Raw genomic sequence first — 26,118 nt, forward strand, 5'->3', positions numbered from 1 at the left:
CGTTCTTTAAAGTTATCTTAACTGATTTCATGCTTGTCAGAAAAGGCAAAAAAACTACATAGCTCTTAGCTAATGTTAGGTCGCATGGAGAAAATAGTCATTATAGTGCTTTGGGTAACAAATTACTGCAAACTATTGCCTCCGCTTTGCGGAATGGTAAATATAATACGTACATACTTCTCTGAAGGTTTCTAGCACATAATAACAAAAACTAAATCAATATATACCCTTTTGTAGAACATGTACTTTATATATGTATATGTAATTGCTGAAACAAAAGATCTGAAACTCACCTTCCATCGCTCAGCGCACTTTCGGGAGAATTCAGCAAAGATCACTGTCTCATCGGGATGCTTCTTCTTGTGCTCCTCTCGGCATGTTTGTACAAAGAATGCGTACGCTGTCATACGGCCTCGGGGTTTCGCATCAGCTTTGGCCCCACGAACCATCGTGCTCTGTTTTGTTAAGAAAAGACAAAGAATAGAAAGAATGGATTATAAAACTTATTCGAAAATATGTAAAATCTTAAAACAACATAATACAAGATCCTAATGTAAGATAATTCAAAAAATAGATACGAAATTATGAGCTTCATTTACATTTTTAGTAAATTTAAAAGTGCTTAAACATCGGTCACGTTTTTGGTCTAAAATAACAGTTAAAATTTGACTTACACATTTTTTAGATCAAAAATAAGCTTTTAACATTATTTTTTCGATCAAAAATAGCAGTTTACTATCGATCTTCCTATTGTTTTATTTCGCTGCCTATGATTGGAAAAATGACTAATAGCTTGTTTGTACGTAGCAATAAAATGTTTCTAACTAAAACAAGCCGATGAAATTAAATTTTATTAAATTTATTTTTGATCGCAAAAATACACACAAATTTTATATTTTATTGGAAAAATACAAGCCAAATTTTAGCTTTTATTTTTGACTCAAAAAATAAATAAAATGTTTATTTTTATTTTTGACTGATAAAATATAGGTCGCAAAATAACGATTAATTATCGACATTTTTTTTCAAAAATTTAATGCATTTAAAATTAATATACCTTAGCTAACAAGCATAACACTGCTATATTCAAATATCCGACTTCTTGAATTTAAATTTTGAAAATAACTGGCCAAATTTTTTTTCGAATTTGAAGCTGTAATTGTACGAAATACATACAAACATACTATGTATCTGCAGAGCTGGCAATATCGCCAAATTGGCGCATACACACACATAAACAGGAACCACCCACCCGCACGCAAATGGCAGAGATGAGCCAACATAATGAAAAATGGCTTGGCAATGGCATCTGACGGTAGCAAAAACAAGACACTTGATACATACATATGTATGTATGTATGTATGTATAAGAGCAAAATTTATTTACAGCTGGCATAATAAAACAATAAATTTACATTTTACATATAAAGATGTAAATATGCAAATACATACATACACATGTACGTAGGTAGAAACAATCCAGTCGACAATATGAGAAACGATTCTAAATACTTTTGGTCACGAAAGCAAGGTTCCTGGCCCAGTGTAACTAGTATGTGCATTTTACATACGAATATGCTTGAATGCAGTATATGTATAGCTTATGTATGTATGTATAATTAAGGTGTGGGGAATGGGTGCTAGTGTTGAAGCTGACAGTGATGAAGTGTCCAGCAGACGACGGACAAACAACTATCCAAACAAGTTTTATTTGTGCAAAGTGCAGTTTTGCAACGAAATACATATGGACGTATACAGTATGTATAGATGTACATACAATATGTGGGAGTACTGCGAATAAACTGCAGCAGTGGGAGTAGAACAAAGTTGAGTTGAAATGTAAACAGCTAAAATATATAGCTAAATATACATTCATACAAACTTGAACAAAGGAATATGAAAGTTAAGAATACATATTTACATGTGAATTAACTATGTGTATAATCCTGACATAGCAATATGTATACTAAATACACTAATGGTGGAAAATGAAATAACGCCTAAAGCCGTTCCTGGGGGGCCACTTCTTGGACTATGAAAACGTGAAGTTGCAAAAATTTTTTATCACTTCACATAAAATTACGATTCTGCTTTCAGACGAAAAAAAAAATTTTTTGAGAAAAAGTTTTCACTGTGAAAAAGATAAGTGGGGCGATTTGCAAGTAATTTTTAAGCAAAAAACAAAACCGACTTCAATTCTCATAAAAAGTTTAAGGTTATCGTTAATTTCTTCAAGATCCAATTATCGGATCTAAACAATTAGTATGGGACCACCCTTGAGGTACTATCTTTCCGATGAAATAAGAATTATCGAAATCGAATTATCGGACCACATCATCCAAAGTTATATATAACAAAAAAAAAAAAACAAAAAACGAAAAATAAATAAAATATTCCGACGAACTGATAACCTCCTCTTTTTTTGAGTCGGTTAAAAATAAAGAAGACTTTAACTGATTTTATAATTGAAAATTTGTATGAAAATGTCGCTTTATAGAGCTCCATTACGGCTCTATTCTGTATCAGTGACAAATTCTTGTTCCAGTTTTTATTACGGAAATACATATGAAAAACTTTAAATTTGTCAGTAAAAAAAATTTTTGTCACCGACACATTTTATTTTTTATGAATAAGGGCAATAATCTTTAGGCAAAGAATATGATTATCTTTTACTAACAATAATTTACCAAATAATTATTATCTAGATGTTTATGGAAAATCCTTAGTGATCAATAATTCTGTGGTCATAAGCCATAACCGCCTAAGTCGAAAAACCTGAGTTCGAGAAATAACGCTTTTAACATTTTGATCGTAATGTTATCCATCCTTCCTTATGGGGAAACCAAAATATGTTCGTCTATAACTTTTTAAATAGCCTAGCTGGCGAGATGGGGATTTCACATATACATGGAATAGTAGTTGCAGAATACGATAGCATATATAACTCAATTCTTTCTTAAGTCGATTTAGGCGGTTATTGCTTATGACCACAGAATTATAAAATGATGTGATACAAATGAAAAAATAAAATTTTCACTAAATTTGAATTTTTCATTTTCTGTTCACCATTTCATAGAACGAGAATTGGTCTCTTCGTCTACCTTATCATATTTAATTTATTAAGATATTTTTTTTTTTTGTGATCATAACGCCGTTATCGATATCATCTTAGTTATTTTAATGGTTGCCAATATAATCATTATCACCACTTTGTATTTAAGTATTTACAACAAAGATACCGTTTCTTAATCCATGACTCCAAAAGATCGATTTTTTTTTGTTTCGAATAAATCGAGAATTGAAATTTGAGCTGCTCCATATTCCATTTTATTAAAAAAGTCCGATTTCAACTGAGGAATTGACCAATTAAGCGGCCTTTAGCGCCGGTGGACGCGCCCAGAATGTTTCATTTAACAGCAATCGACCATCGAAAGGCATTGACAACCTTAGTGCCTGATTTGGCTGGGAGAGAGCTTCGCAGAATATGGAAATTACATATTTTGCTTAAAAATATTTAATTTTTTTATGTATGTTGTATATGTTTTTTATTAAAAGTTTAGGATTTGTTTCAAGTGAAATATCGCTGCCTTGGAGTGAAAAGTTGCTAAATCCATTTTTAGAAATTTTACAAGAGGCGAAAAAAACGTACATATATCCATCTCCATATGAATCAGAAGAACTCGATGGTAATTAGAAGATTTCGTATTATTGTCCTTATCGAATTTTCTGTACTTCTTTTGGATTTCGCAAATTTGCCTTTGCCCATTTAAAAGTGATATTGTTTGCCACTTATGTTTAATTATTTATTTTTAAGAATTTTCAAATAAAATACAATTCATTCTATAACATAACTAATATAAAAGTTTTAAAACTTTTTAAAAGACCGCTACAAATTTTCACCCAAATTTCAAACTTTTTTCTCAGAAGTGCTAGAATTTTTTGAAATACACAGTTTTATGGCCCATTCAATTTTGACCCCATAATGTGCAAGTTTCAAGTCGCTAAAAATTACCGTTGTTTTTTTTAGAATTTCATCGCATTTGCTTTCATATAACGAACAAATAGAATTTATCGTTAAATTTTGGGTTCCTCTAGTTGTGTTATAACATCAGGATGCATATGACAAAGTGGAGGAGAAGTTCGGCCAAACATTTAGCAAAAATATAATCGACAGAATATAATTGTTATTAATGAAACATGTCTAGAAAAAGATTTTTTTTTTGTTATACGCGTTAATGAATAGAGTACATTCTTTTAAATTCCCTTAATTTGACCAAAATAAAAATACAATTTTTTTTTTAATTTGTAATACATATTTAGCCCATCTGGTCACTCCTTTATTTGTACTCAGTTGAAGTGCAACGAATTTTTCCTTGCATCATGATTAATTTCCTTCTACTACAACGAACGTTGATGTGAATAACACCAACAGCAAGAGCAATAAAAGTGATTTACGAAACTACTATGTATTTTTATAAGCTGAAATTTACATATCTAAATGTGTATGTGTCTGCGTTGCCAGATGGTTGGTTGTTATACATAAATTCACTTGACACACCAAGCACCACTTACTCAGCATGAAGAACTAGTGCATACCGTGTATTTACATTAGGGCGATCCAAAAATGTATGTGAGGAAACTAATGTCGGAATTTTAATGCTCTCAATTGTTTTATATCGAAAAAATATACCCGTTTTTTATCAAAAAATATTTAGAGGTCGCTCAAATCACTCACAGTTTCCCGTGTATTTTATATGAGCAAAAACTAATTTTCATAGAAATAGTATAGAATCCTTAAAATCAATATTTATCAATCGGTAAATTTTGTTACTCTTCAGGAGACTTCAAAGTATAATACCCAATTGTTTATTTAACAATTTGTTAAAAATTACGGATTTTTTATGGGTCCCACATTGAATTTTGTGGGTGCTAGGTTTATGGTAAATATCTAATATTTATAGGTGCTTGAACGCCTGGATATCAAGTGGAATTAACTAGGAAAGTTTCGACCACATCCTTCGAAAAAAGGACATAACAGGTACCTATATCAATATGGTGAGAAAACAGCTGTAATTTTATTTCATTCGAGTAAACAGTCGATCAGTGGATGTACACGAGCATCCAAGTTTCAAACCTTTAACAATATTTATAAAAAAAAAATCAACAAACTTTCGTTAAAAATTTCGAGTTTTTTTTTTTGAATTAAATTTCCTAGAAAGATTCTGAGTATGCAGTTTTGCAGCTCATTCAATTCTAGTAGAATATAGTACAAGTTTTAAGTAACTTAAAATTACCGTTGATTTTTAAGAATTTTTTTTCGCATTAGCTTCCATATAACGAATAAACATAATTTCAGTGTTTTTTTTTTAAAGAATGAACTATATTTTTATAACAAATTAAGTAACAAAAAAAAATAATATGTTATACTTGTCAAAATGAGGTGCGGCTATAACTTGTTCGGCCACTGTACACACATTTCATGTTGCTCATACGCCATGTATGACCCGGCCTTCAGCTGTGTCCGCATAATTGCGCGGTTATTGTTATCACGCCTAATCGTCAAACAAAAAAAAGATCGACAACGCGAGCAGAAGCAAAATATGTAATCATAAAAACAATACGAAAAAATTTACATAGGTCAGTTAGCCGGCAAATTTGCTTCCTTTCTGAATACTTACTCAGTGGAATATTCAGAAAAATAAATACACATATATGTAGGTACAATTATATGTAGATACATGTGTAAGCATGTACTCCGATTGTAAATATTTCATTCATACTTATTTGTTGACGAAAATAAAGCGCACGCCAAAAGCAACTAAATATAAATTAATGTGAGCTGCTAGAAAATCATAAAGTAAATAAAAACACAAACAAAATACATTTATAGATACTACATACATAAGTCCGACCATATTGTGGATGTACTTACGTACATACATAACACTCGTACGTAGATTACACATAAGGCTTAGCTGTAACAACACTCGTTACTGAAGTGGCAACAAAAAAAAAAAAGAATAAACAAAACTTTATGTGGCGCCGGCGACTGTGACTAGAATGAAGTGACTAAAAAAAATGTAGCCGACGACGACAAACGTCGACTATGGCAACGCCAGCAAAAAGGTGTATAAAAATTAACAACAACAAAGCACTCGGAAGCTCGGAAAACAATAAAAAATCGAACTTAATACAACCAACTGTTGAGCGTGTGAACAAAGTGAAAAAATCATATTTTTTTGTTCGTTTTTTTTTCATCAGAGATATTCGTTTCAATTTTTCCCTACTCACAATCGCAACAACGAAAGCAACAAAAATTATAAAGCGGCGACAATGAATGTCGACTCCAGAGATGTAGAGGAGCAAAAAATAAAGCAGTGACATCAAAAACCCCACAATAAGGCAAACTCATGTGCATGTACATTAAAATACATACATATATTCACCGACATACATACATATGTAGATACAAATAAACTAAATACATGCAGATAAAAAAGCGGCAAGTTAAAAGCTGCTTAGCAGTTGCCACCTCGAACAGCAGTTGTTGGACAAACAGACAGACTGTTTGACGCCGGCGCTACACAAAAGCGTACAAACAAACATATGCACACCTATATGCACATTCACGTGATAATAACCAGAGCTAGAGCAAATATACAAAAAAAACAAAAAAACAAAAAACACTCACAGCAATAAAATCTAGCGCTGCAAAAAGTAGCAACAGCAACAACAAAGCCGATATAGTACTATAGGAGCAATCACAAAATATGTACATAATAACAAAGCACACCAAACCAAACAACCAAATCAAACGAAACCAAAACCAAAGTGGCTGAATAATCGACTGACTGGCTTGCGGGCTGCCTAGCAAATTGTTTGGCTGACTGGCTCTTTGGCTTCTTGACAGTCCTGGATGACTCAGTGACTATATGGCTGATGCTATTATTATTGTTGCTTTCACTGCTGTTTGGCATTGCCGATCTGACAGTCGGTAGTAAATGAACAGACTTGTAGTCAGTCAACACCAATGAATGGATGTATGAATGAATGAATATGGAAGAAAAAAAAAACAAAGAACATGGAAGCAAATCACATTCGTAATAGAATTTAAATATGAGCATTTAATACGGCGACAAACAAATATACAAATCTACATATTTACGTACGCACAGTGCACACATTGCACGCGTATGCATTTGAAAAACAAAAATGTTTATGCCCTGCAGCAATAACGCAGTCACATTTTCGAAAAGCACCAGTACCTCACCGGTTAATATTTGACCGGTTAGAATTGGACTTTTGTGTGCATCAAAAACGTTAGCTTGCGACCAGACGCTAGGGAACCGTTCTATCTCAAGAAAAATTATCACCACCCAATTTGTACACACAGATTGGTGTTGTCTAGAAATTTTTATGGAGAATGAGTTCAGCTCAATACCACTCTGTGGCTGTCAAAATGTAAAAATGCACCAATCGGTGAAAGTGAACCTTTGAAAACACATTTACATGTCGTGCCAGTAGCTGAGTGCGCAGAGATTTCTGCTACTACATATTGGTTGCGCTGTCAGGAATGTCCCGAGTTCAAATCCCATTTGCGGAACATATAATTTAAAATTTTGGTTTTTAGTTACTTCTTAATTACGAAAAAGCATCCGTGAAGTACACAACAAAATCGTATTCATACGGAAAAATTTATTAATATTAAAATGTAAATGGACTAGTCCAAAACCAGATAATAAAGCACGATTAACCACAATAGGAGATCATAGATTTTATTAATTTTTTTCGATTTTCATTAAGGGTCTGTTGCATCAGGTCTAGCATTAGATCTGTTGCATGAGGTCTAGCATTAGAGCTCTTGTTAATCGACTAGTCGACTAATCAGTTAATCGATTATCAAAAGTCGTTTAAAAATATAGTCGACTTTTCCTAACCGCTCAAAAACAGCTTGTCGACTGACTAATCGCTCATTTTCAATTGTTCCACTAGTTGTTTTATTTCAATAAACGGTGTTTTTTTTTACATATTTTGAACACTTATCTATGCTTACTGACAAAACCCAATCGCGCTAATCACAATAATTTTATTATGAACAACCGTCTAATAATTTCGTTTAGTCGATTTTCAGACTACTCAATGGCGAGCGGTTAGTCGAATTCGAGCGGTTAATCGAATAATTTCGATTCGACTATCAACCGACAAAAAAGTTCCCAATCGACTTTTCGACTAACCAAATAGCCGGATAGTCGGTTTTTAACAAGAGCTCTATCTAGCATGGTGGATGGATAGCATGTCTGGAATAAATTGTTGATTTATGTATTCAAACATTGGTACTGTAAAGCATTGAATTATGCATTTGCATTTTGAAACCCTAGTTCAGCTGTCATCCTTATTTTACAAAACAAATACGGAAAAGCTAGCGAAAATAGTTTTCAATTAATTGTGTTGGTTTCAAGAATAATTCTTTTAATTGTAGAAAATTAATGAAAACAAGTTAAGAAGTATAATGTCGTTTTCTTTTCTACCGCAAAATGTTACCTTTTTATTACCCTCTTCGCATAAATACTAAGTAGAGGGCAAAGAAAAGGCAACATTTTTTGTTGCAAAGAAGTTCGGGCGAAACCTTAGTTGATATACCGGCGCACATAGATTTTTTTTCGACGTCATATGGAAGAAAATGCTGAACATCCTCGAAAAAAATCAATGGTAATCTTTAGTGGCTTGAAACTTGCACTTTATACCAAAATTAAATGGGCTATAAAACTGTACATTCTAAAAATTTCTTAAAATTCGGAATATAAAATTTGAAATTTGTATGAATTATTGATTCATTTCTGTGAACTTTCTACAATCTTCGGAACCCTTATTTATGTGATCTCTGTTATAGATCGAACTATATTTTAAATAAAAATTCTTAAAAATAAATTTGGAACCGAATGTGTACCAATATTCTAAGGCTTGTATGCGAAAAACACTGGTCGCAAGTAAGCGATTGTTTTTGAATCAAATGTAACGGAATAAAATGCAACAAGTGTATTCATCGCTAGAATAGCTTTTGTTTTACAAAATTGTACCTTTACTTTTTCTTATTTCTTTAAAACGTGAAAAATTAGCTCAAATAATTCGTCAATTAATTGTGCTCAAAAGGCAAGAAATCCGAGTTTAACTCCCAAAAGCATTGCAAACACTTTAAATGTTGCAAAATGAGCGGTAGCTCCTGTGCTTGAAATCTTTTGCCAAAGATTATCTTCGCAAAGAAAAATTCGAAACGGGTGCCAAGGTTTTTTTTTTGCAATAAAAGGCTCAAGAAGTAGTTAGTGCTTTTGGAGAAATCCAACTCTTTCCATTGGAGTTTTGCCAAAAAAGTACATATTCTAGTTGGATTTGCGCAGAAAGTTTGCAAGGAGAAAGGCCTTCAATCATATAATGTTCCCCGTCCCCGGAAACTCGTCTATACTATGGAACACAAAGTCAATTTCGTGATTATGGTGGGCGAAACTTAAGTTAAATTTGATTTTAGTCAACTTGCTGGTCAGCTGTTATACGCTGCAAAAAATAGGGAAGTCACATCGAAGTTTATAATTAGATACAAGTTGACAAGTTTGCAAAGATATATTTGTTTTAGCAGCCGACATGTAAACGCGGATTGAAAAGCAATAATTTTCGTTAAATACAACTGGTATATTTTGCCCAGGTTTAGCAACTTGATGCTATTGTCGATATTGCCGATAAAGTGTTCTGGGCTCAGGCCAATCGATAAATACTGGGCCATTATGAAAACAAAATTGCTGCTAATGAAGCAGGAGGCTAAAACGAAGGAAAATTGCATGTCGATTGTCAGTTCAAAGGAAAAAAGTTTCAAAGGTCAAGGACATCAGGCTATTGCTAATTAACTATTTGTTGAGTATATATGTATGAAAAAACCGAAAGGAAAACCGAAATTACGCCGATCATACACAAATATGTGTATTACAAAAAAACTAGCCCTTTAGTAGAGAATAAAATACAAACAAATAATAAAAAGCAACAGAACAGCAAAATCAAAAGCAAAAACGCAATACAAGGAAGCGAGAAATTCTTTTTTATGTTATGCCATAATAAAATTTGTAGCTCTATTAGCTGTTGCCTGTTGCTTGCGCTTTACGCCTGTTGCATTTCAAAGGAGTCCAGAAAAAAATCTAAAAACCTACAAAAAAAAAGTTTGCTACACTGAGGGTTTGTTGTTAACGATGGTGTCAAGTCAAATATGCACACATACGTACATATATACAATCACAAGTATATTGTATGTAAGTGCATAAATTAATGAATAATAAATGAACGAGAGTGGTTTTTATGAATGAACGAACACATAAATGTGTAAATCAAACAAAAATGTAGAGAGGATGGCATGCACGACGATTTGCTGATGATTCCTATACTGTCGCTGCTGATGTGAATGTTGCCAAAAGGTTATGGAATTTGCGCAAAATCAAACAAAAATAACAAAAACAATAGTCGCATGGCCAAACATCATCAATACATGCAACCAAAAATGGGTAAACAAAAACTCAAGTTCCAACCACATCTTCAAACACCATCACGTCATAGAAAATAAGTTAACTACCAGTATCATCCACCTAAACGAACATACCCACTATAACTACTACTAGACTATAGCGGCGGATATCTTATTAGTTAGGGGCGCATAATAAACGATTATCGCATTCGCAGCTGCTGAACATGCATACATACATATATACATATGTACATATATATGTATATATGTACGTAGATACACTGCCATTCAGCAGAATAGGTTGCAAGTTCTGGAATCAAGTGTTACATTACGCTAGTCATAATTAAAAATAGAAATTGTGATTTTATGAAAAGGCGTAATTGCAAAAAATCAAAATTTTAAAAGCAGTTAAAAAGGAGATGAATTATTGAATTAATTTGCAATTTTATCTGTACCAGTGCATAAATAAAACTATAAGCTCACTTAAGTGTCTGTCTTTCATCTGACTGGTATTCTTTTTAATGCTAGCAAGCAAGTGTCAAAAAAAGACATCACAAAACGAGCTACGCTGGCTTTAGTGATTGAAGTTCTATGAGAAAAAAGCACGAGATTGAAAAATGATGAAATAATTACGGTGACCATCCATCCTGTATTGTACGGGATGGTTATCTTTTTTTGTCACCTGTCCTGGTAATTAATTTATTTTATATTTTGTTACCTGAGATTATATTCTGTATTGCCATTCGAAAAGCAAATCATTCGGATTCGAATACTTGGGGCTCTAAGAATTTGTATTAGTCCATGTCGCCTTTCGAATCGCATTGAGTTTTGAATCACAATACATAGAGTGGACCCCCTGCTTACGAGATGGGAAAAAATTTACCGTATTACACAGTTGAGCTGTTTCTCTTCCCGATATATTTGGATTTTGGGAAACTTTCCATTATGGCCGTTCGTTAAAGGTGCGGTGGGCGAAGGGGGAGTGGGCGTGGCACCTCCAACCGACCTTTTTGGAGAGGGCATGAACCGCCATTGACAAAAATTCAGCCCCCGACCACCTAGGCCCCTATGGTTCCCTACAGACCCCTTAGAAAAATGGCCAAAAATCGCAATTTTTACTTGCGTCCACAGTATTTTTGTGTAGAATTCCTTTCTGCGTAGACGGCCTTTGGCCGCGCTTAGGGATTATAACCCTTACTACGTAGAATTCTCCTTTCTGTGTGACCTAACTGGGGCTACCGCCCCAGTGATGTAACCTTGGGAACGGATGAGGTAACTAGAATTCCCTTTCTGTGTGGTAAACCTGGGGCTGCCGCCTCAGTGATGTCTATTTTTGTTACTGGGTGTTTTATAAAAATGTCTTATATATAAAAATGTGTATATAAAAATCTGTATATAAAAATGTATTATGCAAATGAATATTTAACATTTTTCAAGCCAATAAACGCAATTGAAAATTGTGATTTTTGGCAATTTTTATAAGGGGTCCCTAGGGAACCATATGGGACCTAGGTGGTCGGGGGTTGCATTTTTTGTTGAAAGCCTATGGTTTGCCAGTTACTTTTTTACTTTTTTTAGATTTGAATAACTCGCGAAACGGTCTTTCTTGACACGTTTGCTTTTTTAGCGATGGTTTCGAAAGTCTAATTTCGATTTTCCTTAAAATATCTAACAAGCTCTTCACGCACTTTTATTTCTTTACTCATTTCGAAACCAAAACTTATCATATAGCCTTAAAACTTGGCATGACAATTTTTGTACATTTATCAGAGGTATCTTGATTTGAAAATAAGAATAAAATTTTACATTCGAAAAGTTTTACAGGTAAAAATGCGTGCACTAATTTCATCGTGGCAAACAGTAACAATTCGCAAATCATGTTGAGCATATTCTGCTGAATGGCAGTGTATATATGTACATAGATACATTTGCGCGTAAAATTGTTCACAGGCTCACACTTAAACTTAATTATATGTATGTATGTATGTACGTATGTGTGGCAATTGCGTTCAATAAAAGTCAATAAGTGAAAAAGTACAAACATTCAGTGGTACATGTACTATATATACTGTAGAATATACAATAAAAATTTACCCCTCTCGTCGCTTTGCGCATTTTTTCAAAACAGGAAGAGCAACGGAAGGTATTAAGTATGATATATGTAAGTGAAAGTAACATCGAGTGGTTCACAGGGAGTGAAATATTGCGAATGCTATATATTTCCCAGTGGGGAATTAGAATGTTTGGCAAAGTACCGCCCTTATCTCAATGATTCGCCTTCAAAACTGCGGCTGCTCATTACCCGTAAACTTACATTGGGATGTATGCTTTTGTTCAATCGTAGACGTTAATTTTTTGCGATAGAAAAAGATTATGCATTCACCATTTTTCCACTGGAATGCTGTAATAATTAAAACATGACATTAAGGAAGAAGAACTATGTATTTTTGTCCAAGTGCGATATAGACCTGTCGTCGCCAAATTAATTATCTACATAATATTAAGTGGGCTAAGTTCTAAATGTAAAAATACAAAGCATCAGTTTCTATTTTTTTTTAAACCTCTACGGTTAAATGCTAGTTTTCAACTATGTTGCGTAAATTAGACCTTTTCTTCTAGTCCGGTTTGGAAATAAGAGACTGATGCTTCCCATTTTTACATTTAGGACTTCAACCAGTCTTTAAATAATTTCACAGCTGTAACCCGCGATCCGTTTTTTGCTGATATTTACTACAAATTAATGTATATATGTGGAATAAAGGTATTTCTTGTTTTAGAAATTCAGGATAAAATGGGTTTTTATGCAATTTGTTTCATGCGTTTTTCAAAATAATTCGTGATTTGTTTCTTCTAGTTCCGAATAAGTTGGCAAGAGGTTACTAAATTCTGATTTTTTTTAATAAGTGATCTTAGAACTTTCGAACATATGAAAAACTAAAATACAACACCGTCCGGCAAGGAGAGACCGTATTGGATTCGCCATTTTGAATTTTTGAAACAGCAACTCAAAGAACCTTTGGATATCAAATTAGAGGTATGGTTCCTTCGGCAAAGTTTCTTATTTTGATCCCTAGAATACGATTTTCACAGAGCAATGAGCGATTTTTAAATCGACCCGCCCTAATATATATGCAAAAAGTTTTTTCAAGGTCCTTAAAATAGTTGCTTTAACAGCCTATAATTTCACAAAGAGATTTCGGCGAATGATGCTGAAGTGACAGTCCTTAGCCTGCTATGAATATGTGCGAGGGAGGCGGTTACGTAAAGCGAAGAAAATTTCTTCTTCGCCAAATGCCATCGTCTTTGCCTCAGATCGATGTCAAATCTAACAAAATAATATTTTCCGATGAATGTTTTTCCGCTTTCAAGATAATCGGTATGCATCCCAAAGAATTCTTGGGCTTTTCTTGCGCTTTGACTGTTCCTTGGTCTATGGTATATTGTTATCGTCGGACACTCTTTTGAAACAGAAACACAGTTGCGATTTTGGTCTAATGTAAGCAATAACGACACCAATCGCTCGGTTAACTCTTTCATGTCTAAATATTTATCGAAAATGTGATGTACCCATTCAGTTGAGATGCCTACAACCTTAGTCACCTCACGCACTTTTATTCTGATATCCTCCAATATTTTTTCATGGATTTTATTGACGATTTCCGGCATTTGATGGTACGACTACAATGGAATTCAGTAAATCACTTTTTAACCATTGAAATTAATGAATTAAAAACTTGGTCAAAATTTAATAACCCGGACATTACACGAACAATTTTCGCCTCTCAAGTTTCAATAGATACACTAACTTTTTCACTAACGCACAATATACATATGTATTAGGGCGGGTCGATTTAAAAATTGCTCATTGCTCTGTGAAAATCGTATTCTAGGGATCAAAATAAGAAACTTTGCCGAAGGAACCATACCTCTAAAACGAATTCTGATGTCACCCAATTTGGGTCGAACTTTTGGGTAGGGGCAAATTTTGAAAAATCCCACTTTGACCCATTTAGAGTGCTCCAATCGAGTCCAAATGTATGACCGACCCCCACTAACTTTGGACGGCCGATCCACCCATGCTAGTGGCACACCCCCTGGAACTCCCCTGGGGGGTTCCCCATACAATCATTTCAAAAAATCACCATTTTTGGCCTTTACATGAAAAAATCAGCTAAATGGCTATGTTTTTTCTTTATTTTTATTTATTTATTTATAATAACATTTATTATTTATTTATAATAATATCTATTTTTTCTCTTAAGAAATTTATTTAGTCAGAACATATCTAAATGAAAAAATTAATTTAAGTGAGTTATAGAAAAGAAACTAAAAAAAATTATTGTTTGAAGTCTTTTTTACTTTCAAGTCTGGGCAATTTCGCACGGCTCTCTAATGTCGTCGCCATAACAGCCTCTACATTTTCCGGTATAACCCGTTTGGAAACGCGAACTTTCGATTTATCCATGATGAGAGGTTTCCCATGCTTATCTTTAATTTTAAAATCTTGCAAAAGAGCGGTTCCCAATGCTGATGCTACTCTATCAGGCACACCAAATCTGTCACATACCAAGGCAAAGTTAAAACAATCGCATCTCTCTGTGTATTGTGAACTTGTGCTTCTATCCATATCTTCTTGAACCAATGGCGGTGCGTATGTTGAATCATCGGGATCTTGGTATGTTGGCATTGATGACATAGACGTTGCTCCTTGCTCTTCAGTTTCCATCACAAATGCATCCATTGTTAGTCTTCTCTGATTATGTTGATGGTGCATGAACTCTTTGAGGCGTTCGGGAACCCAGCCGCATGCACATGGAGCTGCCTTCAAATCGCATTTACATGTTCCAATGTAAAAAATTGTTTCCAGAGATTTTACATACTCTGTAAATTGTTGAGTGTTGTTTCTTCTCTTGATTTGCTCGTGATACTTGTCAAGCAATTTATTCAATTTATTAAATACACTTTTTTTCAGCATTATTTCCATACCAAGTTTTTCCCAAATTCCAATCAATTTATCTTGTACTTGAATAGTGAATGATTTATGCGAAAACTTTTTTTGTTCTGTTTTAGCACGTTCGCTTAAGTAAAAATAATATCTCAAGATATCCAGATGGGTTGGTAAATTAAGATCAGTTAAATCAGTAGACACACCAAAAACAGTAACATCATGCTTGGGTATATGACTCATTGGGTTTTCGATAGTTGTTGATGTAGTTGCTTCATCTTGCGGTGTAGAGGATGGTGGATTCATTGTAAACTTTTTGATTTGGAATGGTCACTTCACTTACTATATTTTTTTTGAAATATTTTTTTATCTGAAATTAGCACTTCACACTTTGAGTTCTTCACAACGACTAATGCATTCATCAAAAACTGTTGCGTTATATATAGTCTACGAGACGAGGTAATAAGAATGAAATGGTAATTTCAATTCTACCTGCTGTGTCTTGTGGTGGCTTAAAAAAAACTACACAAGCAATTTTACGATCTGCAATTGTGTCACAGTGATACCTTCATTGTTTAAAAGGGTTGCGGTGAATTCCAGTGATTCCTTAATTGTTAAAATGGTTGCAAAAAACGCGCATTTCTTGAGAAGGTGCCTTAAAATACCCACAAAAAGGGTTGTAAAAACAACTTTCATTTCTTAAGTAGGTGCTATAAAAAAACTACACAAGTAAGTTTACGACATGCAGCTGTGTCTTAAAAAACGCACACAAGCAATTTTCCGATTTGCAATTGTGTCACAGTGATACCTTCATTTTTTAAAACGGTTGAATAAAAAACCCACACAACTATGTTTACGACATGCAAATGCATCACAGTGATGCCTTGGTTTTAAAAGGGTTGTAAAAACGCTAATTTCTAATAATTTTTTTTTAATTTCTTTTCTATTACTAAGTTAAATTCATTTTTTCATTTACATATGTTCTGACTAAATAAATTTCTAAAGAGAAAAATAAACTCTAAAAAGAAAAAACATAGGCATTTCGCTGATTTTTTCATGTAAAGTGCAAAACCGGCGATTTTTTGAAATGTTTGTATGGTGAACCCCCAGGGGGGTTCCAGGGGGTGTGCCACTGGCATCGGTGGGTCGGGCCTCCAAAGTTAGTGCGGGTCGGTCATACATTTGGACTCGATTGGAGCACTCTAAATGGGTCAAAGTGGGATTTTTCAAAATTTGCCCCTACCCAAAAGTTCGACCCAAATTGGGGGACATCAGAATTCGTTTTAGAGGTATGGTTCCTTCGGCAAAGTTTCTTATTTTGATCCCTAGAATATGATTTTCACAGAGCAATGGGCGATTTTTTTGCCTCCCCACAAATCGACCCGGCCTAATATATATATATTATATGAGAGTTGAAGTCGGTTTTTTTTTTGCTAAAAATTACTTGTTTGGTTCTACTTTCCGAAAATAATTGAGTTTTTCATGGATACACAATCGTGTCGGGCAGGGTAAGATAAGAAACGGTACAGAAATTATGAGTGAACTATATTATGTTAACGAAGAAAAAACTGCTGACGTAACTGAGGACACTCTATTTTTAGCGACATCTCTTGTTGACCTGAACCGTTCTTCTCTAGAAGTGGGTATCTTTTTGGGCGACCTTTTCTTGGTTTTTAGTTCACTCACTAAGACATAATATTGAAAACGTTGCCATAGAAAGATCCGTCGTGTTTTCAAAACCTTTTGTAAGTAATCTCTAAAAAAAAGTGACGCCCAACGCTGGCAGAACTCTATACGCTAGTGCCCTGCGCGGGCATGCTTGCTATAAAAATATATATAGTTGGACCAAAGGGGGAGTGTATAAAGGACTCAAAATGGAGGAAATTAGCCTATGCTTTAAGAAGATAGGGAATAAATTAACCGACGAATACTTGCGTGCCGCTTGCGCCTTTCCCTCAAAGTGTTTACCATGGTAAATCCAAATAAAGGTTAACTAATTAATAAAATTAAAGTCAAATCTGTGGAAAATTAACAAATAAAATACTTTTTTCGTCCCTTTTATATTTAAAAAAAAAAAACCTGTGCGACAGTTATTATTTTACACCCTGTATAATTAGTTAATATGCGTAACAAAAAAAAAAAAAAAATAATATCTAAAAATTTGCTCCAATTACCAGTTACTTTCCCTTCTCTCAATTCTGTTCTGCAATATTAAGTATTTAACTAGTAACGCCTGTTTTTTTTTTTACGCTACCATAAATTCCTTTTCTGTCATTATCGCAAAGAACAAAAGAAATCGTAACCTACAATCAAAGATTTAAGCCCCATAAACCAAAAGCGGCGAACGAACGAACGATTTATGACATTTATATCAAATTTATATCAGTACTTTAATTATAAAACCATTAATTCCATGTACACGAAGAAGAAACTTGCAACATTTTCTTCGCCATCCATGGCTAAAGAAACGGCAGCAGCAATCAAATTCACCAATCAAACCAGTCTTGAGGCAGCTGCATAGCAGAATTTTTTATTTCATGCACGAATCCAACCTCTTATTCACTCTCCGCTCCACCACTTCAGCCGTCACTTGGGGATTCGTGTCGAAAAAAATAATAAAAAAATAATAAAAAAAATAAAAAAAAATAAAAAAAAAGAACAAAAATTCATGGTTATTTATTTCTACCACATTTCTGCAGCGAACAGTGAGCTGCTAGCTAGTATTTCTTCATCGGAGATTTCTTATTAAGACAAGCTGCAAGCCAGCGAGCCAGCCAGACCAGTTCTTAGTTCTTCTTGGCTGGTTATTGCCTCTTTTTTTATTGTTTGTGTAATTCTTACACTTGGTTAGCTTTTACCATCCATTCTTTTTCATTTTTGCTTTTGCTTTGAAGTGTATTTCTCTTGTGTTCGCTTCTACATTTGCTTCGGTTCGTTTTTAAATTGTATTGTGACGACGATGATGGCTAACGCTAAGGCAGCCAGCCAAGCTGGTTGGGACCAACCGCACAACCAGCAGGCAAACATTGCTATCAGCTTCTCCTCACCTTTCGTTATACATACATACATATATAGGTAATGGTAATGTAATTCCCAACAAACACTGGAACAAAAATTTTCAAGCACTTGAAAAAATATTTCTCAATTTGAATTTCAGCATTGTTTATCATTTGAAATTAAACGTTTTCTCAAATTTTTCTCAAATGTTGTTTAACAACTTAAGAACGGTTTGAGAAACATTTGAGACATTTTTTTTAGCATTTCGTTCCGTTTCATGTGTGTCAATAATGCAAAGATGTCGAAGTCAATCGCAATCCTTCAGTCGCAAAGTGGCTCCTCGACCTCGCGGGCGCTGTTATTCGTAATATGTATATTGGAAAATCGTTCTTGGTTCGAGTGCATTGAAATTAAATTTTTTTTATGTTTTTTTTTTTGATTGATCGTTTTGTGACTGATCTGCTGACGTAAGCTACTGACTGGCCATTAAAACTTAAAACCGAAAGAAAGAGTCTGTGGGCAACAATTTTCCTGCTTAAAATGAAATAATATTTGTATGTTAAATAAAAATTATTTATGTGTATGCATTATAAAAGGGCTTTTGCTCTATTGAAAATGAAATAAGTCCAACAAAAAGGATCTTTTTCTATAAAAACTGTGTGTTTCTTTTACATGCATCACTGACAACACTACACAAATATTTCAATGAGCGTAACTGGATTTCATTTCGTTCCGCCCCTCTCACGTTTGAGAAAAAGTGGAGAATTCAATATTTCTCCATTTGAAAATAAAGAAAAAATCCATATTAAAAATATGCCTTTGCGTGTTTGAGAACGCTATCAACGGTTATTTGAGAAGTAACGTTTGAGACTTGAGAAAAGGACTGATTCTCAAATGTATTTCAAATTGAGATTTAGCAAAAATGTTTATTGGGATTCTATGTGTGCGCCAGTAGTACATTTGTATGTGTGAGTGTTCGTATTATTTTACATCAATTTTTCTTCTTCTAAACTTCTTTGAAACGCCACTTAGCCAGAATTCGTGACGATTTACTTGTTCTGCCAGTTTCTCGGCACAATCCTCACCGCCGCCCTTGTACAGTGAAAAGTATAAGCCTTTCTGCCATCAGCAACATCATTCAGCGAGTTTTCAATTTTTATTACATTTTCTCTTAGTTTTATCAGGATTGGCGGCTTATGTTGGGCAATTCTCTGGGGTCTGAGGCGAGCGAAACCTTTGACTGTTTTGCCTGTCTGACAGCGGCTGACTTGGTTGACTCTTTGCTGATGTTGCCTACCCGCGCAGTAGCATTCCCCTGGCATACCATGCTCCTATCCTCTATATCACCTGGCTAGTAGTAATGCGTTGTTTGACGGCTTTTTGAGGTTATGTGCGAATACCCGTTTTTTTATTATTGTATATACATATGTATGTATGTATGTATTTGTCGCTTAATACGCTTATTTCCTTTTTTTATTCTTTTGAAAACAAGTTTCCTTTTCCTTTGCTTATCTCCTCATCCAGCCATACATGGACATCATCAAACGAATGCCAACCTTTTACACAGGTAGCAACCGAAAACCTGAACTGGTCGAGGAAATGTCAATTCATCAACATTTCATTTGTACATTGCTCTTTTGTTTCCTTTTACCTTTGATACTCAGCATTTTTCTCACGTCCGTTAGTGTGACTGTCCGGCATCGGTTAATCGTGTTAGTTTCGTCCTTTACGCAAATTAAATATAATTACTGGGTAAACTTTAAAAACTCATTTCCCTTCCGAAGGTCATTAGCGTTTTTCTTCGAGTATGTTACGGTTTTGTGTGCTGCCAAAGTTGCAATGTCAGTGGAAAATAATTAAAGCAGCATAGGCACGCTGATAATAAGGCGGCTTGGCTTAATGAATTATTTCAGAAAGACGAAGAGGCAATAAAACAAACTGCACTGTTTTCAAAAGAAACATGCACGCATAATGGAATTAGAGGAAAATTCGTCTAATAATATTTGTTTATTCAACGAAATATGAAATCTATGGATATTTCAGTAAATTTTTTTTTTGATATCAGCACCATACCATTTTAGCTGTTTCTTATCTAAATGAAATGTGGTGTTCACGTACGTATTTAGCACACCTACATACATCTTTTACAACATTCACAATGTTTTATGTACTGATTTTTTTTTTGTAAATTTTTTATAAAACTATAGTTTATTCGAAATACCAACCAAAATAAACCATATAAGGCAAAGTTTAAAACTTTGTGTAAAATTTACGAAAATGCAAAAGAAAAATCAATAATCATAATACGGAATTATTCCATTTACACCATTTGCACCTTCCCAAAATCCTCCACCGAGACCTGATAATCCCTGACCGGCCAGTGTAGCCAGATGACGAGCGGTATGTCGATCTTAGTGGGCAGCTTTAGAGGCAGTGTAATTCTGCCATAAAAAAGCTTTACAAAAAATAATTTTTCGTTTGAAGGTGGCGTAAAATTGTCAGAAGCAGACTAAACACTTAGTATACCGAATTTCCCCTAGGCACTATAATGCAAAGACATGAACCGAATACCGCTTCGAACCGTTTTTTTTTTTTCACCTTTGGATTGCACTGAGAAAAGAGTTTAGTTACATCAACTAAATATGTTTTTCTCAACACATGATTTGGTTATAGTTACATTATTTGTTTATAGTTACACAATCATGTGTTGAGAGGAATATATTTGGCTGACTTTTTTCTGAGTGTGGTTTGCCAAAACCGGTTTCTTGCCTTTGAGTCGTGCTTTCGGTTCGGTTCGTTAAGGGAAATTAAAAAAATACACTCACGACCAAAAGTATTTTCGCGGAGAACTTCTCACAACATATGCAACAATTTTGATTTTAAATTTTTTCCGCTAGCGCTTTTTTTTTTGTTTTTTTTTTTTTTGATATACAACCAAAAACATAAAAATACATTGTACGAATTCAATCAATTTGCATGCAAATTTTCAACTTTTCGATCACATTTTCTAGAATTTTTTATGGGTTTGCAGTTTCATAGCCCATTAAATTTTATTATAATAAAGTGCAAGTTTTAAGTTTTTGAAAAATCGCGTTGATTTTTGAGTACATTTAACCAAATATTAACATTTTGTATTCAAGTCAATTTCAAGCTGTAACATTTTTCATGGCGTCGCACAGTGCTGGAAAAAACGACACGGCCACGTTTTAAAAGGAAATTTAGATTTTTAAATTTTAGACATTCATAACACTAGTTTAAACGAAAAATTATTAATCTTTGTAAAAAAGTATTTTTTAGGCTATCTTTGGATACTGAACACGAAAACAATACCTTTTTTCAAAGAAGCGTTTTCGAGATTTTTTCGGAAAACTTGTTTTTTGGTACTTTTCGCAATTATTCGTGATTAGTGATGATATAAATTTTGTAGATTCAAATAAAAATTATTAGTGTTACTAGCGACCAAAGTCGAAAAAAGCAAAAGTTTCAACCGTTTTTAAAAATTGCACAATTTTAATTGCTTTTTTTTTGATAACGAATATTTTCATTAAGGACCGTTTTCTCAACCTGTAACTATAAGCCCGCTTTATATTTAAAGATTGCATTAAAATTTCTGATTGTGTCTAATTGGTTTACAACCAAGAAACATACATAAATACGTCAAAAACCAACAATAGAAATGCTTTACTTTAGGCATAGGTTTAATTTTAATCCAACCTTTAAATATAAAGTGAGCTTTGAAGTTAAAGGTTACTTCAGAAAACGGCCCTTATTTTTTTTTTTTTAATTTGATGTAAAAGATAAATCATTACAAATTTCGATTTTGAAAATCGGATGAGATGTTATGCAGCCATTTGAATTAAATTTGAAAAAAACGTATATGATGTTCATAGGGTTCAAGTTTGCTATTTCTTTTTTGTATTTCACATCTAAATTTTTTTTTGCGTAGGATTTACATATCGCACACTATCTCCAAAAGAGACACAACTCAAAATTTGGCATTTTTGAAATTATGCAATAAACACCTTCAACAAAAAAATTTGCCAAAAATCAATGGTAAGTCCTAGCTTCCTCATACTTGCACTTAATTATACTAAAATTGAATGGGCTAAAAAACGGCACACTCAACTTTTTTCTAGAGAGCGTAACTAAAAAGTGCGATATTTGAATGAAATTTTGCAGGATTTTTGTTATAGAATTAACCATATTTTTATAAAAAAAATTTGCGAGAAATAAAATATTTAAAAATAGTTGCCCGTATTAAACAAAAAAAAATCGCTGTACCTAAACTTTATTGACTGACTGTACGTATTTTGGCCAGCTTTTTAGATTTTTCAATCACTGTGCTTCGTTAAAATCGTAAAAATGAATCACTTAAGATCGATACACAATGTAACTCGTTATAAATGCTCGTTAAGCAACACTAAAAATGGTCATCTGAGGCAATAAATTTTAAACTAAAAAACGTGATTATTTGTATCAAAAACGATACTACATATAGGGAACACACCTGTTCTGCCAAACGCAAGTGTCTATTGACGCGTGTTTTAATTGACGCCAACAACATGCGTACTCATTTACAATAAACAGTTTATTACATGTATCGCTGAACTTGCAACTAAAAAACACTCTCGCTCATTTACTTTTACGAGTAAGTATGTGCATACATATGTACATAGACATAAACGCTATTGTCGACGCAGTAAAGTCATCCTCATATGCAATGCAAATTGTGCCAGCTGCACTTGTACAGTAAATGTTTAGTTTTTCATGGATTAGCATGCGACGAGAGAAAAAAAAAACGCAAAAACATTTACCGGCCGGTTGCCGGACAAACAACATTTACTAGCAAAACATACTACAAAACAGGCTACTTTATGCGGCCCATAGCTGCTGTTAGTCTAAACAATTGCGGTTAGCAGGTGAAAATGTGAACGCATTTGGAATTCTTTAGCGCGCTGTAGTTCTTCGTTTACCCCTCTCCCTTTTTTAGGCATTTTTCTACCAGTCGCGAGCAACGATAAACAGCAGCAAGCATTTACAACTACATACACCTGTTGCACATCACAACCAAATGCAGCTGTTAGGACATTCAATTCTACATAGTTGAAGGTAGATACGAGGAAGAAAGAGTTGCAGCGAGGTATGGACAGGTGAAAGCTTAGAATCTGGCAAAAATCATTAACATCTTAGTAGATATCGTATTGGATGTCTAAAGACTGAGTCATACGGGTACACAGCGGATGCTTGTATGTACACATGTATATGCAGGTACCAGTACATCGTCGCATGTGCATATTCGTTTGCCACTGAGCAGTTTTTATTGCCACTTTAGCTGAGGATCAGTATAGAGTTTAGTGCTTTGCCGCAGTAAGTTAATGGCTGCACTTGCCACCTTTTGATTTTTGTTTTATGTATTTTTATGTTTTTGTTTTTATTTCCTATACTCACTGTGATTGTTGTTTTTGTTTAACTTAGTTGTTAAGTTGGTCTCTAAGTCAGTTGGACAAATAGCCAACAAATGGTGGTTAACTGTTTGGCAAAGGAACAACCAAACCAAAAAAAAAAACGTCCAAGCAACCAGCCAGTCAGACAGCCTGCTATGTATGTATGTAGCTAGCAGTGGCTCATCGCTCCAGTGAAAAGCCAAACCAGTCAGTAAAAATACTAGTTCATTAACTAGTATGTGCTATAACGATGGCCTACCAGTTTGACAATTTCGACGAACTTAAGCACTCAGCGACATATGCCTTTGAAATGCCAAAGCAATTAATTCCTTTTCTTACAAATGTCCGCTGCTGCGGCGTCGCGTGAAGACTACCGATTATTACCGCTTGGAGGTAGTTAAGATTTTTCAAATTAAATCAATATAAGTTAATATATTTTACTGCAATTTAAATATCTATATGTACATATCTAATTACATATTTTGAAAATCTAATTCCACTGCAGACAAAACATATATATGGAAAGAAATACTATGAAGAATTGTGCAAATCCTGGCATTGCATATTTCACGGGGCAATAATTTACAAAACAAAATTTACCGGTTACAAACTTTTTATTACCAGCGCAGAATAGACCTGTTATGCTTTTCACGGGGGATGAATTGGCAGACGTATCTCATCAACTGGTATGATGCTACTAGTATTTCTACTAGTAGATGCTGATGCATACCCTGACAATTGACATCTCGTAGAACATCGCCATTGTTAAAAATACCAGTCGCTAACATTGAAAAATGATAGAACGTCAATTAGTAGGGCTGAAACGCAAACTGGTAGAATTCTAGTTCACAACTAGTAGCTTTCCCTGCAGGGATGCGAACGCAAAAGCGCAACAAAAGCAGCAATTCGCTCAACATATGGGTGTGCGCGCGCATGCGCTTTTCTTACATATTTACACTATGCAGAAGACAAGACACACTATTTACAGCAGAGCAGCAGCTGGTTGTAAATTTTTTTTTTATTTATATTGCCATTGCAATGCAATACTGCTGTTATGTTACTGACTGCTGCTAATACTTTTGAGGCTAAAAAAAAAGTGAATGTGATTTTTTAGCGCCTTTTAGTTTCAGTTTCAATTTCTATGCTCATTTTCGCTTTTATTTGCAGTTACACATTCGTTTAGACACTCAAGCCGGACTGACACACAGCTAACTATACTAGCAATACTTATCCAACTAACCGGACACTCAATGAGCCATCAACGAAACAAGTTGTGCTGCAACAATAACAATAATAACAAAAGCATGGCATTAGAATGAATTAGCTTGATTCGTCTAGAGTTTGGGCGACTTATTGTATCATTGAAAAATTGTTGTTTTGTACTGCACATAAGAATTCTCATTCGATTTTATGGCAAGTTTAACATACATATTTTATAGATAACTATTTTGGTTTGAGTTTCGGTTTTTGATTGCACATTTTTACTGTGCCGCTGTGATGAATAGTTAGCAGTGCGCACTACCATTACGCAAGGCCTGGGTTCGAGCCCAGTTTCCGACCAACACCAAAAAATAAAGCATACAAAAAGTTTTCTCTAGTAGTGGTCGCCCTTCGGCAGGCAACGGCAAACCTCCGAGTGTATTCTGTAAATGCCGAAGATATAACGAGAAATGTAAAAAGGCGACTCTACATAGTAAAAAAAAAATCGAAATAGCCTTGCAAAAATGCTTTGGACTCACGGGAGTCGGCGAATTTTTTCCCATACATACATACATACATATGTAACATAGTAGCGGCTACTAAAATCCGAAAAAAAATTGTTAAAAAGTCGCCTCAGCTACTTCAAACTTGCACTTCATTTACCAAAATATGTATTAAAAAAAAACACCAAGAATTTAAGGAAAATTTGCAAAATTTTCTTAAATTTTTCACAAAGTTTACAACTTTAGGTTTTGTTGATTTTGTTGAAGGAAAATCTATATTTAAAAAAAAAAAATAAAAATTTAAACTTATTTACTTGCATCCAGCGGAATTTTAACGGGATCAATCAGTGCTCGAATTTTGGTGATCGCTACTGTATATATGTACATACATATCGTCGTCTCAGAAAACGGATGTCGAATGTTACAAAACACGGTTTTGAGAAAATTGACTTTGAAGTTTAAGGTCGAATTAATCCGAAACTGTACGGTAGATTTTTGTAACTTTTGAAGGAGACGTAGTTGGTGTTA

The 26,118-nt window shown here is 34.1% G+C and overlaps 1 protein-coding gene across 1 annotated transcript; it reads right to left on the bottom strand.

Moving 5' to 3' along the window:
* Nucleotides 1-293: 293 nt before the first annotated feature.
* Nucleotides 294-15,752, bottom strand: LOC108372983 (nuclear autoantigen Sp-100-like; the record flags this gene model as incomplete). The annotated part of the gene is made up of 3 exons (XM_017628817.1): nucleotides 15,666-15,752; nucleotides 15,069-15,323; nucleotides 294-455 (listed from the first exon to the last, which is right to left on the bottom strand). Coding segments are annotated over exons 1-3 (504 nt in total), but the record flags the coding sequence as incomplete, so codon positions are not given.
* Nucleotides 15,753-26,118: the final 10,366 nt, after the last annotated feature.

This window comes from Rhagoletis zephyria, unplaced genomic scaffold (genome assembly GCF_001687245.7).
Source record: "Rhagoletis zephyria isolate East Lansing unplaced genomic scaffold, Rhagoletis_zephyria_1.1 Rzeph_scaffold_06230, whole genome shotgun sequence".
Classification (NCBI taxonomy): Eukaryota; Metazoa; Arthropoda; class Insecta; order Diptera; family Tephritidae; genus Rhagoletis; species Rhagoletis zephyria.